This window comes from Suricata suricatta, chromosome 9, assembly GCF_006229205.1.
Source record: "Suricata suricatta isolate VVHF042 chromosome 9, meerkat_22Aug2017_6uvM2_HiC, whole genome shotgun sequence".
In the NCBI taxonomy this organism is placed as follows: Eukaryota; Metazoa; Chordata; class Mammalia; order Carnivora; family Herpestidae; genus Suricata; species Suricata suricatta.
This window is the reverse complement of record NC_043708.1, coordinates 4,508,944-4,526,900: the sequence shown is the minus strand read 5'-3', so window position 1 is coordinate 4,526,900 and position 17,957 is coordinate 4,508,944. Positions and strand designations below refer to the sequence as shown.

The 17,957-nt window shown below is 46.8% G+C and overlaps 1 protein-coding gene across 2 annotated transcripts in view; it reads left to right on the top strand.

Annotated features, from left to right (window-relative positions):
- The window catches only part of EML1 (EMAP like 1), a 178,768-nt gene that overhangs the window by 23,865 nt on the left and 136,946 nt on the right, over window positions 1–17,957 (top strand). Inside the window, exon 1 of one of the 2 annotated variants that reach the window (XM_029951622.1) lies at window positions 8,936–9,325. The exons of the other annotated variant lie outside the window; for it this stretch is intronic. Within the exon in view, the coding sequence (XP_029807482.1) occupies window positions 9,163–9,325 (163 nt within the window). The 5' untranslated portion in view covers window positions 8,936–9,162. Of the gene's footprint in view, window positions 1–8,935; window positions 9,326–17,957 lie in introns of those variants that run through there. 2 annotated transcript variants of the gene reach the window in all.

Below are 17,957 nucleotides of genomic sequence, written 5' to 3'. Positions count from 1 at the left end.
GAGAACCTGGGGCCAATAAGCGCCGGGAGATGTACGTCAGCATCCAAAAAGGCCCGGAGCCAGGAGTGCAGGTGTCCGAGGGCGGGAGATGATGGTGTCTCAGCTCGAAGAGCAAATTCGCCCTCCCTCCCCCTTTTTGTTCCATTCGGACCCTCAGTGGATTGGACGGAGCCCGGCCGCCCCGGCGAGGGCCGCCTTCTTTACTCAGGCTGCAGACTCAGACGCACTTCCCGAGACATCCTCACAGACATACCCAGAACGAACGGTCTGGGCGTCCCTTAGCCCAGCCATGTGGCCCATGACATTCACCACGACACCCACTAAGGTTGGGAAGGTGTCTATGTGGAGAGTTAAATAGAGTAAAGTAAAATTTATTTATTTTTGAGAGACAGAGCACAAGCAGGGGAGGGGCAGAGAGAGAGAGGGAGACACAGAATCAGAAGCAGGCTCCTGGCTCCGAGCTGTCAGCACAGAGCCTGATGCGGGGCTCGAACTCACGAGCCCTGAGATCATAACCTGAGCCGAAGTTGGATGCTCAACCAACTGAGCCACCCAGGCGCCATTAAGCAGCCGCATTTAGAGTGTCACTGCCTTGCTCTAAAGAACTGACCCCTCCGGGAGGAATAAACGCACCTCTAACAGTGCACGGGTCAAGGTTTGGCCGTGGCGTCTGACATGACATGAGCAATGGCCGACATCTACTGTGTGTTCAGTTCCAAGGAGTGGCTGCTGTGTGTGAAAGGTGGGGCCCCCCGAGAGCCCCACTCCCAGGAGAAACGGGTGCAGAGAGAGGGGAGCAGGGGCAGGGGAGGACAGAGGCCCAACGAGGTGGACCCGCGTCCCTCAGGAGCTCTGCAGTGTGAACACCTCAGTCCGCCCCTTCGTGAGGCCAACAGCCCTTCTTGCTCGCTCCCCCGGGAGTGGTCGGGTAAGAGCGTCGGGGGGAGGGGAGGGCGGGGGAAGAGGAGGAGGGACATATTCTCTTCGTCTCCACTCAGATTCCTGAGCCTGGAGATTCTTACTCACTGTGGGGGTAATTTGCTTTTCTAGCAAGCTCCAGATGCTGTCTCCCCGCACCGTGTTGTCCGAGGTACCGCGTCAAGGCTCCAGGGGCTATAGGGTATGCAATACCCTGTTAGCAGGCAGGGTAAAGAGGGCCGGGGGGGCCATAAAGGGGACACCCGGGGTGCTGCTGGAGGAAACAGCCTGGCCGGGGAAGGAAGGAGAGAGGCCACGACCTGCATTCCTGCCCAGATATAGCGCAGAAAAAGCAGGACGGGCTTCGCATAGCCACAGCGGCAGGCTTGCTTGTGAAAAATGCACTGGAGTTCTTGAAAGATCTTTGGCGTGGCCAGCAGTGGGTCTGGGTCCATGTTCGAGGACACCCAAGCCACTGCCTTTCCCGCCCCTCAGCTGGACGCTCAGCCTGCTTCCGTAACTTGGTGACTGGAGATATGCTACTGTGAAGCAGGGGCGTGTCTGTATCCCTTTGAATCCGTGTTCTTGTAGAATTTCCTTACTTTTTAAGGCTGAAGAATGTTCCATTTTATGAGTAGGCCATCTTTTGTTTATCTGTCCGTCTGTCAATGGACACTTGGGCTGTTTCCACCTGTTGGCTCTCATAAGGAATGCTCTGTGAGCATAGACATACAGATATTCTAGCTCCTTCTTTCAACTGTTTGGAGTATACAGCCAGAAATGGAGTTGTTAGATCATATGACAATTCCATGTGCAATTATCTAGAGGAACTGAATCAGCCTTTTTTTTTTTTAACCCCCATAGATTGAGAATTTCAGGGAGGCTTAGCAGCAGCAGGACGGGCTGGTCATTACCCTCCAACATTATTTAATGTGTGATTAATAGCTTCATTATCCTAGGCTTAAAAGCTGGGTGTGAACTCTTCACCATTGAAATTATATTGGACAACGTTAAGTATCCACCCAGATCAACATCAATAATTTGTTCCACTTGGCAAGGGGAGATGTTTAGAATTCAGTGAGGCCGGCAGATACCCACAGCCCTGTGTTGCCACAGCAATCATGCCCGCAAATGGCCAAAGCCTTTTCTTATAAAGAGAAGAGGAGGCCGGCGCTTGCGCGGAGATGGCGGGGCTGTGGCGATGGAGGGGGCTGGCCGTGGAGTTTCCACAGGAGGCAGAGTGCAATCCATCATGGAGGAGCGTTTACTCTGAACGTGCAGCCTGTCCTCTGGGAATCACAGTTTTCCAAGGTCCATGGGCTGCTTCTGCTGATTCATATTCCCACAATTCCTTCACCGCATAATATTTTCCCATTGCCATGGTGACCGTGTGAGGAGAAGGCAGAGGGAGAAACTTCAGAGTTTCCTTCTTATTTCACAGAACAGAGATGAGACTTGAGCTGGAGAGTGGCTACATGATTTCTATTTTTAAGAGAAGAGATAGGTTCCACCGAGCAGAGTTCTCTCTGGCTGAGAGAGAGCAGGAGTCAGAGAATGAGAACGGCTGGGCAACTGTTCCTGATTCCAGCACTTTCTAGCTGGTTCTGGCACTTTCTAGATGGTTCTGGCACTTTCTAGATGATTCTGGCACTTTCTAGTTGTTGACCTTGGGCAAGAGTCTTTCTTTCTCTGAGTCTTGGTTCCTTTCTCTATAAAATGAGATGCAGAGTGGCAATTAGGGTTCTCTGTAGGATCAGTGAAGAAAATCCAAGAAATTTACAAATTGTAAAACTTTATTCAAAAAACAAAATCACAAAAAAAAATCCCTCAAATACAAAGCCCCTTAGTCCAGGTCAAGGTGCCGTTGCAGGTGGTTTTATCTGGCACTGCTGTGGGCTTCGTTCCTTCTGGCCACCTCAACCCCCTTGTTCACACGTGCGGTGTTGACCTTCTCAAGGACAGGACTTTACTTTGTTATCTATCCCTCCATTTTGCAGAGTATACGACTTTGCCTAGGGCAAGCCTCAAGAAATGCTCCACTGCACCAAACTGTTGGGGCCACGGAGACAAGTGAGGGGGGTCACCCCAATTCTCAGACCTGCCTTTGATTTCACGGCAGCTTTCCCCGGGGAACATGAGAGGTGCACGTTGAATGGAAGATTCAACCTTATTTCTGGAACCTTCAAAGGCAAAAACGTGTGTCCTAGAGTAGAGAAACTGGTGATCACGATGCTGCATGTTAAGTGAGCTTCTCAGAGTTTCTCTGTTGGCAGAGGTGACCCAGAGCAGGAAAGGATTCATTCTGTGTGGTGGGGTGGGTGGCTGAGTCTCAAGGAGCGGCCTGGGCCGAGGGCAAGGACCAGAGTGGCCACGGAGGAGGAGGTTTCGTGGGCGCTGGGAGAGCGGCACGCAACAGCCACCTGCTGTACTCGAAGGAGCTTCCCGTGGCTCGAGCACGGAAGAGGAGGGCGGTGGACAGAGAGTGGGCAGGCCAGGAATGTCCCACACGCTACAGCTCTCGACTGATGGGCACCAAGACAATCCGTGCTCAGCTCCTGTGTCCTATGTACCAGACCGCCGGTGGAAGGGGAAAACTTGGAAGTGCATTAACCGCCCGCCCCCCCCCCTAGTGCTGGCTGTGTCTTTTTTGTCCCCAGTTTGGGGCCCCAGGGGTGACCCAGGCTGGCCCTGGTTGGAGGCTCTGACATAGAGTCAAGACAGCCCAGGGCTGCAGACCCGGCCCCCATCGAGGGGGGTGTCCCACCAGAGGACCCTTCTCCGGTGCTGCTTTCTCTGCAGACTCCACTTTGCCAGCACCTTGCGTGGGAGGCATAGAAGCGGGCAGCGTCTCTCCCAGGTCAGCCTCGAGGGATTTTGCAGCAGAGCTGGGGACATGGGAGCCCTGGGGGTGTCAGTGTGCACACAGAGAGGCCTGTTCTGCCGATGGCATCCTGGTCCCCTGTGGGGACACCGGACCCAGGTTCAGGTCCTGCTGTGGGAAGAACCCATCCCGGTGATGCCAAGAAAAACACGGCTCTGGGGTGAGTCTGGGGTGGGGGGGCTTGTGCGGGAGGTGCCCCCTTGGGAAGTGAGAACAAAGAAGCCGGAGTTCCAGGAGTGGCAGGCAGACACGTGCCTCTCCCGTCTGCGAGGCCCCTCTCTCCCCCTCAGCCCTGCATGCAGAGCAGACAGTCCATCCTCCCCCGGTTTATGTGGCCAGACTGACGTCACCCCTTCAAGAACCTCACAGCTGATGAAGGGAGGTGCTAATTGTTTAGACGTCACCATGCTACGCGTCCCCACTCGAGACATGAGTCCGGACGCAGGAGGAGGTGTATGTGTTTCAGCATTTGGACAAGCGTCATGATGTCCTCTAGGTATACCTGTTGTCAATGCTCACGTTCTCTCAGCACATACGTTGGGGACACTCAATTTAAATGTATTTAAGGCTGCATCTTCCCGAGCAGCCAGCGGAGGGGCGGATGAGCAAGATGCTCATGTCCCCTTCCGGCATTATTATCCTCTTTCTCCCTTCTTGCCTGGGAATAGACGTGGGGGCTTGGCCAGATTTGATCTAGTCCCTGTCACCCTTCCATGATATGTCCCCCCCCCCCCGCCCGGTCTCCTGTCTCTTCCAAGTTCCAGCCACCTGACACCCATAAACGTCACACACAGACTTTCCTTTGCTCATATCACTCCTTCCCTCGTGTCCACCCAGGTCCCATGACAGCGGTACCTTATTGTACCCTGTTCCCCATTTTCCTCCGAAGTGAAGGGATTGCCCTCTCTGTCTTCCTATGGCCGTTTTGTGGAAGTCGGGGCTACTTCAAATTCCAGTTCTGAGCCTAGCCCAGGAGTCTTACCTCCCTGGGCCTCAGTCGCCGCATCTGTAAAATGGGGATCATCATACCGCCTAGCCAAGTAATGAGAATTCTGTAACTGTGGAATGTGTTGAGCACAGGGCCTGGCACCTACTCAATACTCAAGAAACATTAAGTCCTTCCGTTTTCTACTCTTGCCTACAGCAATTTCCTCTGTTATTCTAATGACCTGTGTCTGACTCACTGACTAGATGTTGAATTTTAGGAGTCAATGATTTAGTCCTCTGTGTTTGCCCTAGCAGTGATTTTCAATCTTTTTTTAGAAATGAGTCATAGTAAGAAATATATTTTACATCATAACTCATATGTATAAATATCAATTAGGTCAAGATGTGTGGAGGTCCTCTGTCATTACTCATTTTTCCGGGCACCCCCTCTCTATCCTCTTTAAAGCTCTCAGTCTTGCTTTGTGTATTTTGAGGCTGTGTTATTTGGCACATTCACATTTACTATGGTTATGTCTTCCTGATGAATTTATCATTAGGACATGTCTCTTTTTTAGCTCTAGTGATATTCCATGTCCCGAAAGCCTGTTTTATGTGATATTAATAGAGACACTTCAATCTCTACGTATGTACTCTACCTCGACGTACCTCCTGTACGTACTAGTGGCAGGTCACATCCCTTCCAGCCCCCGTGCTTTCCATTGACATGTCTTTATATTTACAGTGGGCTTGTCTTTCTAACAATTTTTTAAATTTATTTTTGAGAGAGAGAAAGCAGGGGAGGGTCAGAGAGAAAATGAGAGAGAGAGAGCGCAAGCAGGAGAGGGGCAGAGAGAAAGAGAGAGAATCCCAAGCCAAACACAGGGCAGTCTCACAAATGGTGAGATCATGACCTGAGCCAAAATCAAGACTTGGATACTTAACTCGCTGAGCCATCCATGAACTCCTGTATTTACTATTTCTGATGCCATTCATTCATTCATTCATTCATGAAGATCTGAGTTTTTTCCCCACTTCATTTCCCCTTAGACTTAAGGACTTCCCTTCAGCAGTTCCTTTATTTTAAAATGCTTTTTAAAATCTTTATTCTTGAAGAATACTTTCACTGTACATAGACTCCTGGGTTGATAATATTTTCTCTTTCAACACTTTAAAGGTTTTGTTCCATGTACTCTGGTCTCCATGGTTTTTGATAAGATGTCTGCAGTCATTCAAATATGGATTCCCTTGTATGTGTTTCATGGTTTTTCTCTGCTTTCCAGGTGTTGCCTTTATCTGGTTTTCAGCAGTTTGACTCTGATGTGCGCCAGGCATAGCTTTCTTCATTGATCTTATTCCAATTAGCCAAGCTTCTTAAAATTATGATTTCTGTTTTTCTTCAAGTGTGGGTAGCTATTAGTTCTTAGTATGTTTCCTTCCCAGTTCCCTTCCTGTCCTCTGGAACTTTTAAACCATTGATATTGTTTTATGTGTCCTTGGGGCTCTGTTAATTTTATTGTCTTTTTCTTCTCTCTCTTTCAGATTGGAAAATTTTATTCATCCTTTTTCAAGTTTATGGATGATTTTTCCTTTCTCATTCTGAGTCCATTCAGTGAATGTTTCTTTCACTTCAGATACTAGGGTTTTCAGTTCTGAAATTTTCATTTGGTTAATTTTAAATGTGTAGTTCACTTTTTTAGTATGTTCACAAAATTGTACCATCATCACCACGATATATTTCCAACACATGTCATTACTCCCAAGAAACCCAATATTCACTAGCAAAAACTCCCCATCCCTCCTTCTCCCCAGCTCCTGGCAACTACTTGTCTGCTTTCTGCCTTTATAGATTTTCCTATCCTAGAAATTTCCTATAAATGGAACCATACAATACGTGGTCTTCATGGCTGACTTCTTTCCCTTAACAATGTGTTCAAGGTCTATCCATGTGGTAGCTTGCTCCAAGACTCCATTCTTTTTCATAGACAAATACTATTCCGTTGTATGAATCTACCACATTCCATGAACCCACTCATCAGTTGATGGGCATTGGATTGTTTCTACTTTTTAGCTATTATGAATACTACTGCCAATTAGTTCATTTTTATATTTAAATCTCCTGATTGAGATATCCTATCTTTTCTTTGTCAGGACACACTTTTCTTTACCTCATTGTATATTGTCATAATAGCTACTTTAAAGATCTTCTCTAATAATTCCAATATCTGGGTCATCTTAAGGTTGGTTTCTATTGATTGCCTTTTTTCTTGAGAATAGGTTGCATTTTCCTGGCATTTCATATACAGATTAATTTCAGATTGTATCCTGGACATTGTAGATGGTCTGTTGGAGAGACTCTGGACTCTGTGATATTGTTCTCAAGAGGGTTGGTGTTTTTGTTCCAGTAAGAATTAACTTGGCTCAACTCAAACTTCAAACTCTGTGACACTTGTGCGGGCTGGAGACCCAGATCTCGGTTAAGCTACTTTTAACATGCCACACACATGTGTGGTTTGAGGATCAGCCCAAAACCCGGGCAGGGTTCACACATAAAATGTTATGTGCTTTTTCTCTGGCTCTCTCCTTTCTGGGATTCCACCCACTCTCCAGCCACCATGGCTGTCCAAGCTTCCTTCTCCTGCTTCCTCAGTCCGGAAGGAAAAGAAGCCTTCTCCTAGAATCTGGCCACCTTGTCCCCCAACCACAAATGTGGCTGCCTTCAGGGCAAGGCCACAAAAATGGGAAACTGCCCCCAGGTGGGTTGATTCTTCTAGGTTTTAATGCTGCTCCCAAACCTACCTGCTTATGTTTACTTCCCAGAGACCTTAAGATGTGGTTTTGGCTATTTGGTCCATAATTGGTAAATTTGTAGACCTTGTTTTGCAGGAGGGTGGGTCTGTGAGGAATTTACTTAATTTACACGGAATATCTATCTTCTATCTGTCTGTCTATCTATCATATCTCTCTCATTCAATCTTTCTATACAGACCCACATATATGAATATACACATATATTAATAGATTTGAATATATTAGTATGTTTGAATATATATTCAAATCAACACACATTTGAATAATATATGAAACAAAAGGCTTATGAATCAATACTTACCCTACTCCAGGTTTACACGTCATATACTCTGATACTTTCTGCTCTGCTCCACAGTATTTCATTTTAAAAATGCTGGTCTCAGTGCCCACCTGAATTGATTTCATGACCCAAGCGTGGGTCGTGACCCACAGTCTGACCCAGGGTGCTCCCCTGCCTGGGAGGCAAGGGGCAGTGGAAGAGCTCATTGAACACAATGCAGGAGACCCCCGCCCCTGCCCCAGGCTTCCTGAACACACTGGGAGAAGCATAGTCGTAGTGCTGTTTTCACAGATGGGTGAACATCTGTGTCCCCTTCCCCTCCACCCCCCTCTGGGGCCTCCAGTGACCAAAGCCCAAAGTTAGTGTCCTCAGGGGTCCAGACCTCGCCTGCTGCACAGGATTCACAGACTTTTGCTTGCATGTCCCTGACCCCCCAAGGCAGCAACATAAGGCTGAAGCTTTAGTGTGCTAAATAAAAACATTGAAAATAAAAATAATGGGGGCATCTGGGTTGTTCAGTCAGTTGAGCGTCCAACTTTGGTTCAGGTCATGATCTCACAGCTTGTGAGTTAGAGCCCCACATCCGGCTCTGTGCTGACAGCTCAGAGCCTGGAGCCTGCTCAGAGTCTGTGTCTCTCTCTCTCTGCCCCTCCCCTGCTCTTGCTCTGTCTCTCTCTTTCAAAAATGGATAAACATTTAAAAAATTAAAAATAAAAATAATGCTTATCTACTGGAGCTATCAATTCATTAAGAAAAAAGATCACAAAAATGTCAGACGGACAATCTCCAAACAAGGCGAAGGCCTGAAATGAAATCCATTTGGTGCATCATGAAAACTCACTGCACATTTTCCCCACCCCAGGGTTGGGTGTTTGGGAGCCTCTGAATCAGCCGGGGCCACAGGAGGGAAGCCGGGGCTGGAAAGACACCGGGAGGTCCCAGAGTCTACCTCCCTCCTGGGTCAGGCCCAGAAAGGGGTGGACATTTGCTCAGGGTCCCACCCTGGGAGACAGAAGGTGTCTTCCAGTTTTCCCATAGGTAATTCGCCCAAACCTCAAGTACTCTGACTGCAAAGACGCCGCTTGTTCGCACATTACCATCTGTGCTCCGTAGACTCCCCAGATCACGGAGCTCATTTCACTAACTGCATCCTGTCCCCGTCCCCTGGGGTGGCTCTCTCTGCCCTACTTGCCACCAGCCGGAGAGACACAGGGCCCCGTGGCCGAGCAGGGGCGGGGATGGGAAGACCTCACACCGGGCCAGGCGGGCGTGCTCCCCCTCACAGACCCGCCCTGCTCCCAGTGACGCCGGAGCACCAGAGCCCCATTAGTGCCTGCATAATGGATGGATGTCTCTCTTCTTGGAAAGCACCAGCCCATCTTGCTTAACGAGGACGAGAGAGGTCGGACGCAGGCGCTGTGCTCCTAAGGCTGGTCTCTGCCTCCCATCCCCGTGGAGCTCACACTGGGAGGAACTGGCCAAGTGTCTTTCTTCTGCCCGACAAGGGCTGGGTGAGCATCTCTCCCTCCCACCCTGAGGGCTGGGGTCCTGGGCCTCTGCACCAGGCTGGGGGCAGGGCGGGCAGGGTGGGGCTGGGAAGAGCTTGGACTTGGGAAGAGCCCTTTGCAGGGCTCAAGGGGAGCAAGGTGGGAAGCAGGGAACTGAGCTCCAAGCACAGGGCAGAGGGCTTGGAGGCGAGAAGGGGGGGATGCTAGGGATCGGGGACTTTCCCTGGCCCTCGGAATTACTCTGGTCACCAGAGACAGCCACGCGGGGGTGGCCGGTGACCTCTGCATGGACACACATCCGTGCCCTTCACCGTGATGTTCTCACTGCATCTTCGGGGCCTGGCTGGGCGCAGAGCGGGCTGGTGCACCTGGTGTGGTCATGGCGATCGTTAGGATGCGAATATTTCTGTACTGCTCAGTATTTCTGTGATGCGGCCTCGTCCCCCAGTCCTCCCCGGAGTGTATCCTTTTGTCCTGCCAGCCGGCCTCCTTCCGGGACCCTCAGACCACGCCCTGTCCAGCAAGGAAAGGGCTCCTGCCTCCGCATCTGGGGCTCCAGTCCTGGTCACGTGATTACCGCACAGTTTAATAAGTCCCTTGGGGCTGCTGTATGCTAGGCACCCGGCTTCGTGACCGACCGCTGATTCGCAGGGGTGGGTGTGTGCCCTGCCTGCTTGCGGGGGGCGATCCAAGGATGTCAGCCTTGCTTCGGGGGGTGACCCGCCAGCGCGGGGTAAGCGGCTGTCTTGGTGCATCCACGGGAAGCCTTGGGTCAGGAGGACCTGCAGGGAGAAAGTGCTGGAAGTGGGGGTACTTTGCGGGCACCCCCCCGAATGGCAAAGAAAGTTGGGAGTGAAAATCCTAATTGCAAATCCCACTGACAGCTTGAGTCTAAGGCAAGAGATGAGCTAAATTTAACCCAGCCAGTTAAAGAGCCAAAAATGCAATTTACTAATTAGCTTAACATGGAAATGAGTCCAGTGATCATAAAGGCTTCTCCAGTTACAAAATACAAAAAAAAAAAAAAAAAAAAAGGAAAGAAAGAAAAGAAAAGAAAAAAGCTGCTCCTCTCTTCATACTGACATGCATTTTACGTTCTAATGCTGTTATATAATTAGGAATGTCGCCTGCTGGTACTGGGCTCAAGACAGGCAGCGCGGCAAAGCCTTCTTGGAAAGTTCCGGGAGGCTCTGAGTCCGTGGCAAATCCATTTTCTAATTACAGAGCATCGGGGAGGGGCTGGGGGAGGGTCCAGGGTCGGTCCTCGGGGACTGCAGAGCCCACTGGGTGCACGAGGCAAAGTCCCACATTTTGGGGTTTCTCTAGACAGCACCGGGTGCCGAAGGGTTCAGCGGAGGGAGGGGGTATCTGGTAGGGAGGGAAGAGAGGGTCCCCGAGTGGGTGGCATTTGAGATGACCCTTGAGAGATGGTGACTGAGAAGATGGGGACTGCATTCGCCTGCTTAGTCCACCATAAAAAACCACCGCAGGCCGGGGGCTTGAACAACAGATGTTTATTTTCTCCCAGTTCTGGAGGCTGGATGTTGGCGATCAAGGCCACTTAGACTTCTGGGGAGACCCTCTCTTGGCCCGCAGACAGACGCTTTCTCAATGTGTCCTTGCGTGGAGGAGAGAGAATGCTCTAGCGCCTTCCTTTGGAAAGACACAGGGGCGCCTGGGTGGCTTGGTCAGTTAAGCATCTGACTCTTGATCTCAGCTCAGGTCCTGATCTCAGAGTCGTGAGTTCAAGCCCCACATTGGGGTCCACGTTGGGCATGAAAGCTACTTAAAAAAAAAAAAAAAGGAAGGTCAGCACAACGTCTGAGATGGAGCAGAGTCAGGGTGTACCCAGAGGGTGTAACCATCTCACAGGGAGGCAGGGCTGAGGCGCGGGCAGATGTGCCATCTCCCACGCGGGAAAGTCTGGCCTGACCCCAACACGGCAGCTCATAGGCAAGGGTTACTCTTCATTGATGGGCAATGGGGAGCCACCGGGGGCTTCGGAGCGGGGTAGTGGTTGGATTAGAGCATGGCTGCAGCAGACCAACCTGGTTGCTGTGTGGAAGATACATTTTCATTACTGTGCGATGTATTTTATTTAACATAATTTCTGTGCCAATTTGAAAGGCATGCCTAAATCGTGAATATAGCTTATTAGCCCCACATCATGGCGGTTTTGGAGTAGCAGCAAGGACGTTATAAATAGTCATAGCACAAAAGGTAGCATTTGGGAGAAAGAGTATTTTGTTAGCTAATTTACATGATACAGTATATATATATATATATATATATATATATACACTCTTCCAACTGAAACAGGTGGTTTCCCAAACTATGGCTATCTTTTAAAAATATTTCCTGCTGCTGTAACTCGATGCAATACAAATCTTTGGGCAAAAATAAAAACCTTCATGGTAAACCGACCGTTCTTATATTAAACATGTCAGAGAGTCTGTCCTCAATGGCCTCATGGACGAAGCGGAAAGGAAGGAGTTATGTCTGTTATAAATGGAGAAAGTGTAAAAAAATCTGTGAAGTTAATTAGTACAGAATCTGGATGACGGATAGATGAACATTTTACTATTCTGTTCTTTGGATATGGGTAGTTTTTAATCAGTAAATGGCGTTATTAATAATGCACATAAGAGCCAGGGCACCCGGGTGGCTCAGTCAGTTGAGCGTCTGACTTAGTTTCGGCTCAGGTCCGTGGGATGGAGCCCCATATCGGGCTTGATGCTGACAGTGTGGAGCCTGCTTGAGATTTTTTCTCTCTCCCTGTCTTCCCTCTCTCTCTTTTTCTCTCTGCCCCTTCTGTTTTCTTCTCTCTCAAAATATAGAAATCAACTGGGGTGCCTGAGTGGTTAAGCATCCGACTTCCACTCTGGTCATGATCTTGTGGTCACTGAGTTCAAGCCCTGTGTCAGGCTCTGGGCTGACAGCTCCGAGCCTGGAGCCTGCTTCGGATTCTGTGTCTCCCTCTCTCTCTGCCCCTCCCCCACTCACACTCTGTCTCTCTCAAAAATAAACATTTAAAAAATTTTTAATAAATAAACTTATTTTAAAAAGAATGCACATAATAATATAACTAAGGACACATCACAGTACATAAATGAATTCTAACTTGCGGTCATTAATAACATTAGTCATAAATTAAATTCTTCTCTTCCCAAATGGCTATATGTTGCCCCTAAATTTTTTCCCAAACTACCTTTGCTGCCCCCGCCACTGTCCCAAGCCTTCAGTAGATCTACAAATAGGCCATTTAGAGTTCTTCGGAAGCCCATCTACAATACAAAACAAAGTCAGAGGACACCTAAGTCTTTAACCTCCTTGAAGTTTTTCTCATAAAAAGAAAAGGTTCTTTGGGGGCGGGGACTGAAACTTCACCGTTGGCTGACCCAGTACTTGACTTTCAGAAGAAGGTTCATAGCCAATGTCTGTGTAGAATGAGTGAATGAATGAATGAACTAAAGAGCAGATGAACAAATTGAAGCTTAAGTTAGATTAAAATGTGCATATAGTTTTCTTTATATTTTTAATGTTTATTTATTTTTGAGAGAGACAGAGCATGAGCTGGGGACGGGCAGGGAGAGCAGGAGACAGGATCTGAAGCAGGCTCTGCCCTGAGGGTGGAAAGCCCAATGCAGGACTTGAACTCATGAGCTGTGAGATCATGACGTGAGCTAAATTAGGTGTTTAACCAACTGAGCCGCCCAGGAGCCCCAATGTACATATAAGTTTAAACTTAATTTCAGTTCATTAAAGCCATACTGCACATATTTTAAAAAATCAAGTAGTTCTACAAGGCGTAATACAAAGAATAGCAGTCAGCTTCCCTCATTTACCGAATCAAGCCCACATTCTGACTTCCCAGACCAACTGCAGCCTCCGAATATCGTATCCATTCCCTTTGGTTTTCAAAGGATACCTTTCTTGAAATAATATAAGCATTTGATTCTTCCTGATCTTCCAGGTTTAGGAATGCTCATCTGGAATGCCCCACCACAACGGATGAAGACTTAGTTCTATTCCACGTGACTCACTACACGCCCACACGTGTCCCATCTTTCCTATACAGTTGCATTATCCAAAAAAAAGAGTTTCGCGTTCATGAGTCAACAATTCTACGCATCAGTCAGTGCTAATCACAATAAGTGTGCTCTTCCTCTCCGTCACCTACTTCCCACCGCCCACCCACCTCCCCGATGGTAACTGCCAGTGTGTTCTCTATAGTTAAGAGTCTGGTTTCTTTGTCTCTTCCTTCTTGGTTCATTTGTTTGGTTTCTTAAGTTCCACATCTGAGTAAAATCATGTTTTTCTTTCTCTGACTTATTTCACTTAGTATTATACTCTCTAGACTCACCCATGTTATTGCAAATGGCAAGATTTCATGTTGTTTTGGGGCTGAGTAGTATTCATATATAAGTATCACCTCTTCTTTATCCATTCACTATACATGGACACTTGGGCTCTTCCGTATCTTGGCTATTGTAAATAATGCTGCTATAAACAAATCTTCAAATTATGTTTTTGTTTTCTCTGAGTAAATGCCCAGGAGTGGAATTACTGGATCAGATGGTAGTCATATTTTTTATTTTTTGGAGGAACTTCCATACTGCTTTCCGCAGTGGCTGCACCAGTTTGCATTCCCACCAGCAGTGCGTGAAGGTTCCTTTTTTCTCCACATCCCTGCCAACACTTGTTAGTTCTTGTGTTTTTGATTTTAGCCATTCTGACAGATGTGAGGTGATAGCCCACTGCAGTCTCGATTTGCATTTCCCTGATGATGATTGATCTTGGGCATCGTTTCCTGTGACTATTGGCCATCTGGATGTCTTCTTTGGAAAAATGTCTATTCATGTCTTTTGCTCAGTTTTAATTGGGTTATTTGGTTTTTAATGGCATTGAGTTGTGTCAGTTCTTTATACATTTTGGATATCAACCCCTGACTGAATACATCATCTGCAAATATCTTCTCCCATTCAGTAGGTGGTCCTTTTATGCTGCACATGGTTTCCTTTGCTCTGTAGAAACGTTTTATTTTGGTGGAGTCCCAATAATTTAATTTTGCTTTTATCTCCCTTGCCAGGACAGACACATTTAGAAAAATGTTTCTATGGCTGATGTCAAAGAGGTTATTGCTTATGTGTTCTTCTCAGAATTTTATGGTTTCGGGTCTCACATTTAGGTCTCTAGTCCGTTTTGAGTTTATTTCTGTGTGCGGTGTGAGAAAGTGGTCCAGTTTTATTTTTTTGCATGTTGCCGTCCAATTTCCTAGCACCATTTGTTGAAGGGATTGTCTCTTTTGTTAAGTTTATTTTTTTATTTTGAGGGAGAGAGAGAACATGCCCAAATGAGTGTGGGGAAGCAGCAGAGAGAGGGCAGGAGAGAACCCCGTGCAAACTTTGCCATAACAGCCCCAGTGCAGGGCTCAATCTCATGAACCATGGGATCATGACCGGAGCCAAAAGCAAGAGTCGGATGCCCAGATGCCCCAACACTGTCTTTTTCCCATTGCATCTTCTTGCCTCCTTTGCCATTGATTAATGGACCGTATGAGCAGGGTTTATTTCTGGACTCTCTATTCTGTTCTGTTGATCTATGTGTCTACCTCTGTGCTAGTACCAAACTATGTTTTTACATTTATTTCTTCATTTTGAGAGACAGAGAGAAAGAGAGAGAGAGGAGAGGAGAGGCTGAGAGAGAAGGAGAGAGAGAATCCCAGGCAGCCCCAGTGCTGTCAGCATCGAGTCTGACATGAGGCTCGATCCCACAAACCCATGAGATCATGACCTGAGCTGAAATCAAGAGCTCGACGCTCAACTGACAGAGACACTCTGGTGCTCCAGTACCAAAGTATTTTTATTACTACAACTTTGTAGTATATCTTTTTAAAAAATGTTTATTTATTTTTGGGAGAGAGAGAGAAAGAGAGAGAGAGAAAGTGTGCAAGCCAGGAAGGGGCAGAGAGAGAGAGACTGCAGATCCGAAGCAGGCTCTGCACTGACAGCAGTGAGCCCAACGTGGGGCTAGAACCCACTAACTGCAAGGACATGACCTGAGCTGGAGTCAGATGCTCAACCAACTGAGCCCCCCGGGAACCCCTGTAGTATGTCTTAAAATCTGGGATTGCGATACCTCTAGTTTCGTTCTTTTTCAAGATTGCTTTGACATTCTGGAATCTTTTGTGGTTCTATACAAGTTTTAGAATTATTTGTTCTAGCTCTGTGAAATATGCTATTGGTATTTTGATAGAGATTGCATTAAATTTGTGGATTAGTTTGGGTAGTATGGAAATTTAGAAAATATTCGTTTTCCCAGTCCATGAGCATGGTATATTTTTCCATTTCTGTGTGTCATCTTAAATTTCTTTCATCAGTGTTTTATAATTTTCAGAGTACAGGCTTTTCACCTCCTTGGTCAAGTTTATGCCATATCATTATTTTTTTTTTTACTTGATCACTATGTGTTTATATTATTACAATGACATGCTCTCCATGGTTAAGCCATGTAGTATATGATTGAATTTCATTTCTTCTGTAATTTTTTTTGTTTTCCTGGAGTAAGTTCCTGTCTTCTGTTTTGTGTGTATCTATCACTAAGTCATCCCCAAATACCCTGGCTTATGTGTAAACCTCTTCTCAATAGTTTCTAATTTCATCATTGGTGGCATTTCTCCAGCACCTCTGTCCTCGGGCTGACATCTGACTGGCTGCCTAATCACAACGATGTGACTGTGCGTCACACAACCAAGGTCTTGAGATCTCTCATCCCATGTTCCTGGGGATTCTTTTTAACTCTCTTCCTGGATGGGATTCTTTGTTTGTTTGTTTGTTTGTTTGTTTGTTTGTTTGCATCTCGTGCCTTTTTCTTTCTTGGCAACTTCCTCATTTTGGTGGAGGACATCCTGCAGTAGCTTCCTGAGAAAGGAGGCACATGCAGCTTAATGTTTGAGGACTTGCATGACTGAAAACATCTTTAGTCTTACTAACACATTTGATGGTTCGTCTGGGCCTGAATTGTAAGTTGAAAATGAGCCCCCCTGTAAAACTTACTTTCTGTTTTTCTTTCTTTAGGAAGACAAGGAGCTCTGCTCATTGCTCCTCAGACAGCCAATGCCCTTCTGGTTCTTAATCCTTGGTCTGAGACTTACTGTTTTCTCTGGAAGGGTTTTGAATGGTTTCCTTAATTCCTGTCTTCTAAAGTGTCACAGGATATAAACTTTGTGTGTTCTCTCTCTGTCCTAGGTTGAAAATATACTAGGTTCTGGTTTTTAATTTTTTTCTAAATGTTTTTATTTATTTTTGAGAGAGAGACAGCATGAGCAGAGTAGGGGCAGAGAGAGAGAGGGAGACACAGGATCTGATGACAGGCTCCAGGCTCTGAGCTAGCGGTCAGCACAGAGCCTAACGCAGGGCTTGAACCCACGAACTGTGAGATCATGACCTGGGCCGAAGCTAGACGCTTAACCAACTGAGCCACCCAGGCGCCCCGAAAATATACTAGGTTCTTTCAATCTAGAAATTTGGGTCCCTTTGTTCTGGGAATTTTTCTTGAATTACTTCTTTGATGATTTCTTTTCCTCTATTTCCATTGCTTTTTGAAATTCCTGTTTGTAGATCCTGAACTTCCCAATATGATTACTAGATTGTTTTCTCCTGTATTCTATTGGCTTTGTCTTTTTGTGTTATCCTTCTGGGACATTTCCTTATCTCTATTTTAGGCTCTTTGGTGGACATTTTATTTCTATGGTCATAGTTAAATTTCCAAAAGCTCTCTTTTATCATCTGATTTTATTTATTTTTTGGTTTTTTAATTGCTAATTTTAAAATTTATATCCAAGTTAGTTAGCATATAGTGCAATAGTGATTTCAGGAGTAGATTCCTTAATGCCTGTCACCCATTTAGCCCATCCCCCCTCCCACAACTCCTCCAGTAACCCTCTGTTCATTCTCCCTATTTAAGATTCTCTTATTCTCTTATGTTTTGTCCCCCTCCCTGTTTTTATATTATTTTTGCTTCCTTTCCCTTCTGTTCATCTGTTTTGTGTCTTAAAGTCCTCATATGAGTGAAGTCATATGATACTTGTCTTTCTCTGACTAATTTTGCTAGCATAGTACCCTCCAGTTCCATCCATGTGGTTGCAAATGGCAGGGTTTCATTCTTCTTGATTGCCGAGTAGTGCTCCATTGTGTATATATACACCACATCTTCTTTATCCATTCATCTGTTGGTGGACACTGGGCTCTTTCTATACTTTGGCTATTGTCAATAGCGCTGCTATAAACATTGGGGTGTGTGTGCCCCTTTGACACAGCACCCCTGTATCCCTTGGATAAATACCCAGTAGCACAATGGCTGGGTCATAGGATATCTTTTTTAGTTTTTTGAGGAACCTCCATACTGTTTCCCAGAGTGGCTGCACCAGTGTGCATTCCCAGCAGCCATGCAAAAGAGAGCCTCTTTCTCCGCATCCTCGCCAGCGTCTGTGGTTGCCTGAGTTGTGAATGTGAGCCGTTCTGACAGGTGTGCGGTGGTACCTCACGGTGGTTTTAATCTGTATTTCCCTGATATCATCTGATGTAATACCCTGTCCTCATTCTGTGGCTGTGCGGACTTCGGTCTTTGAGGATGT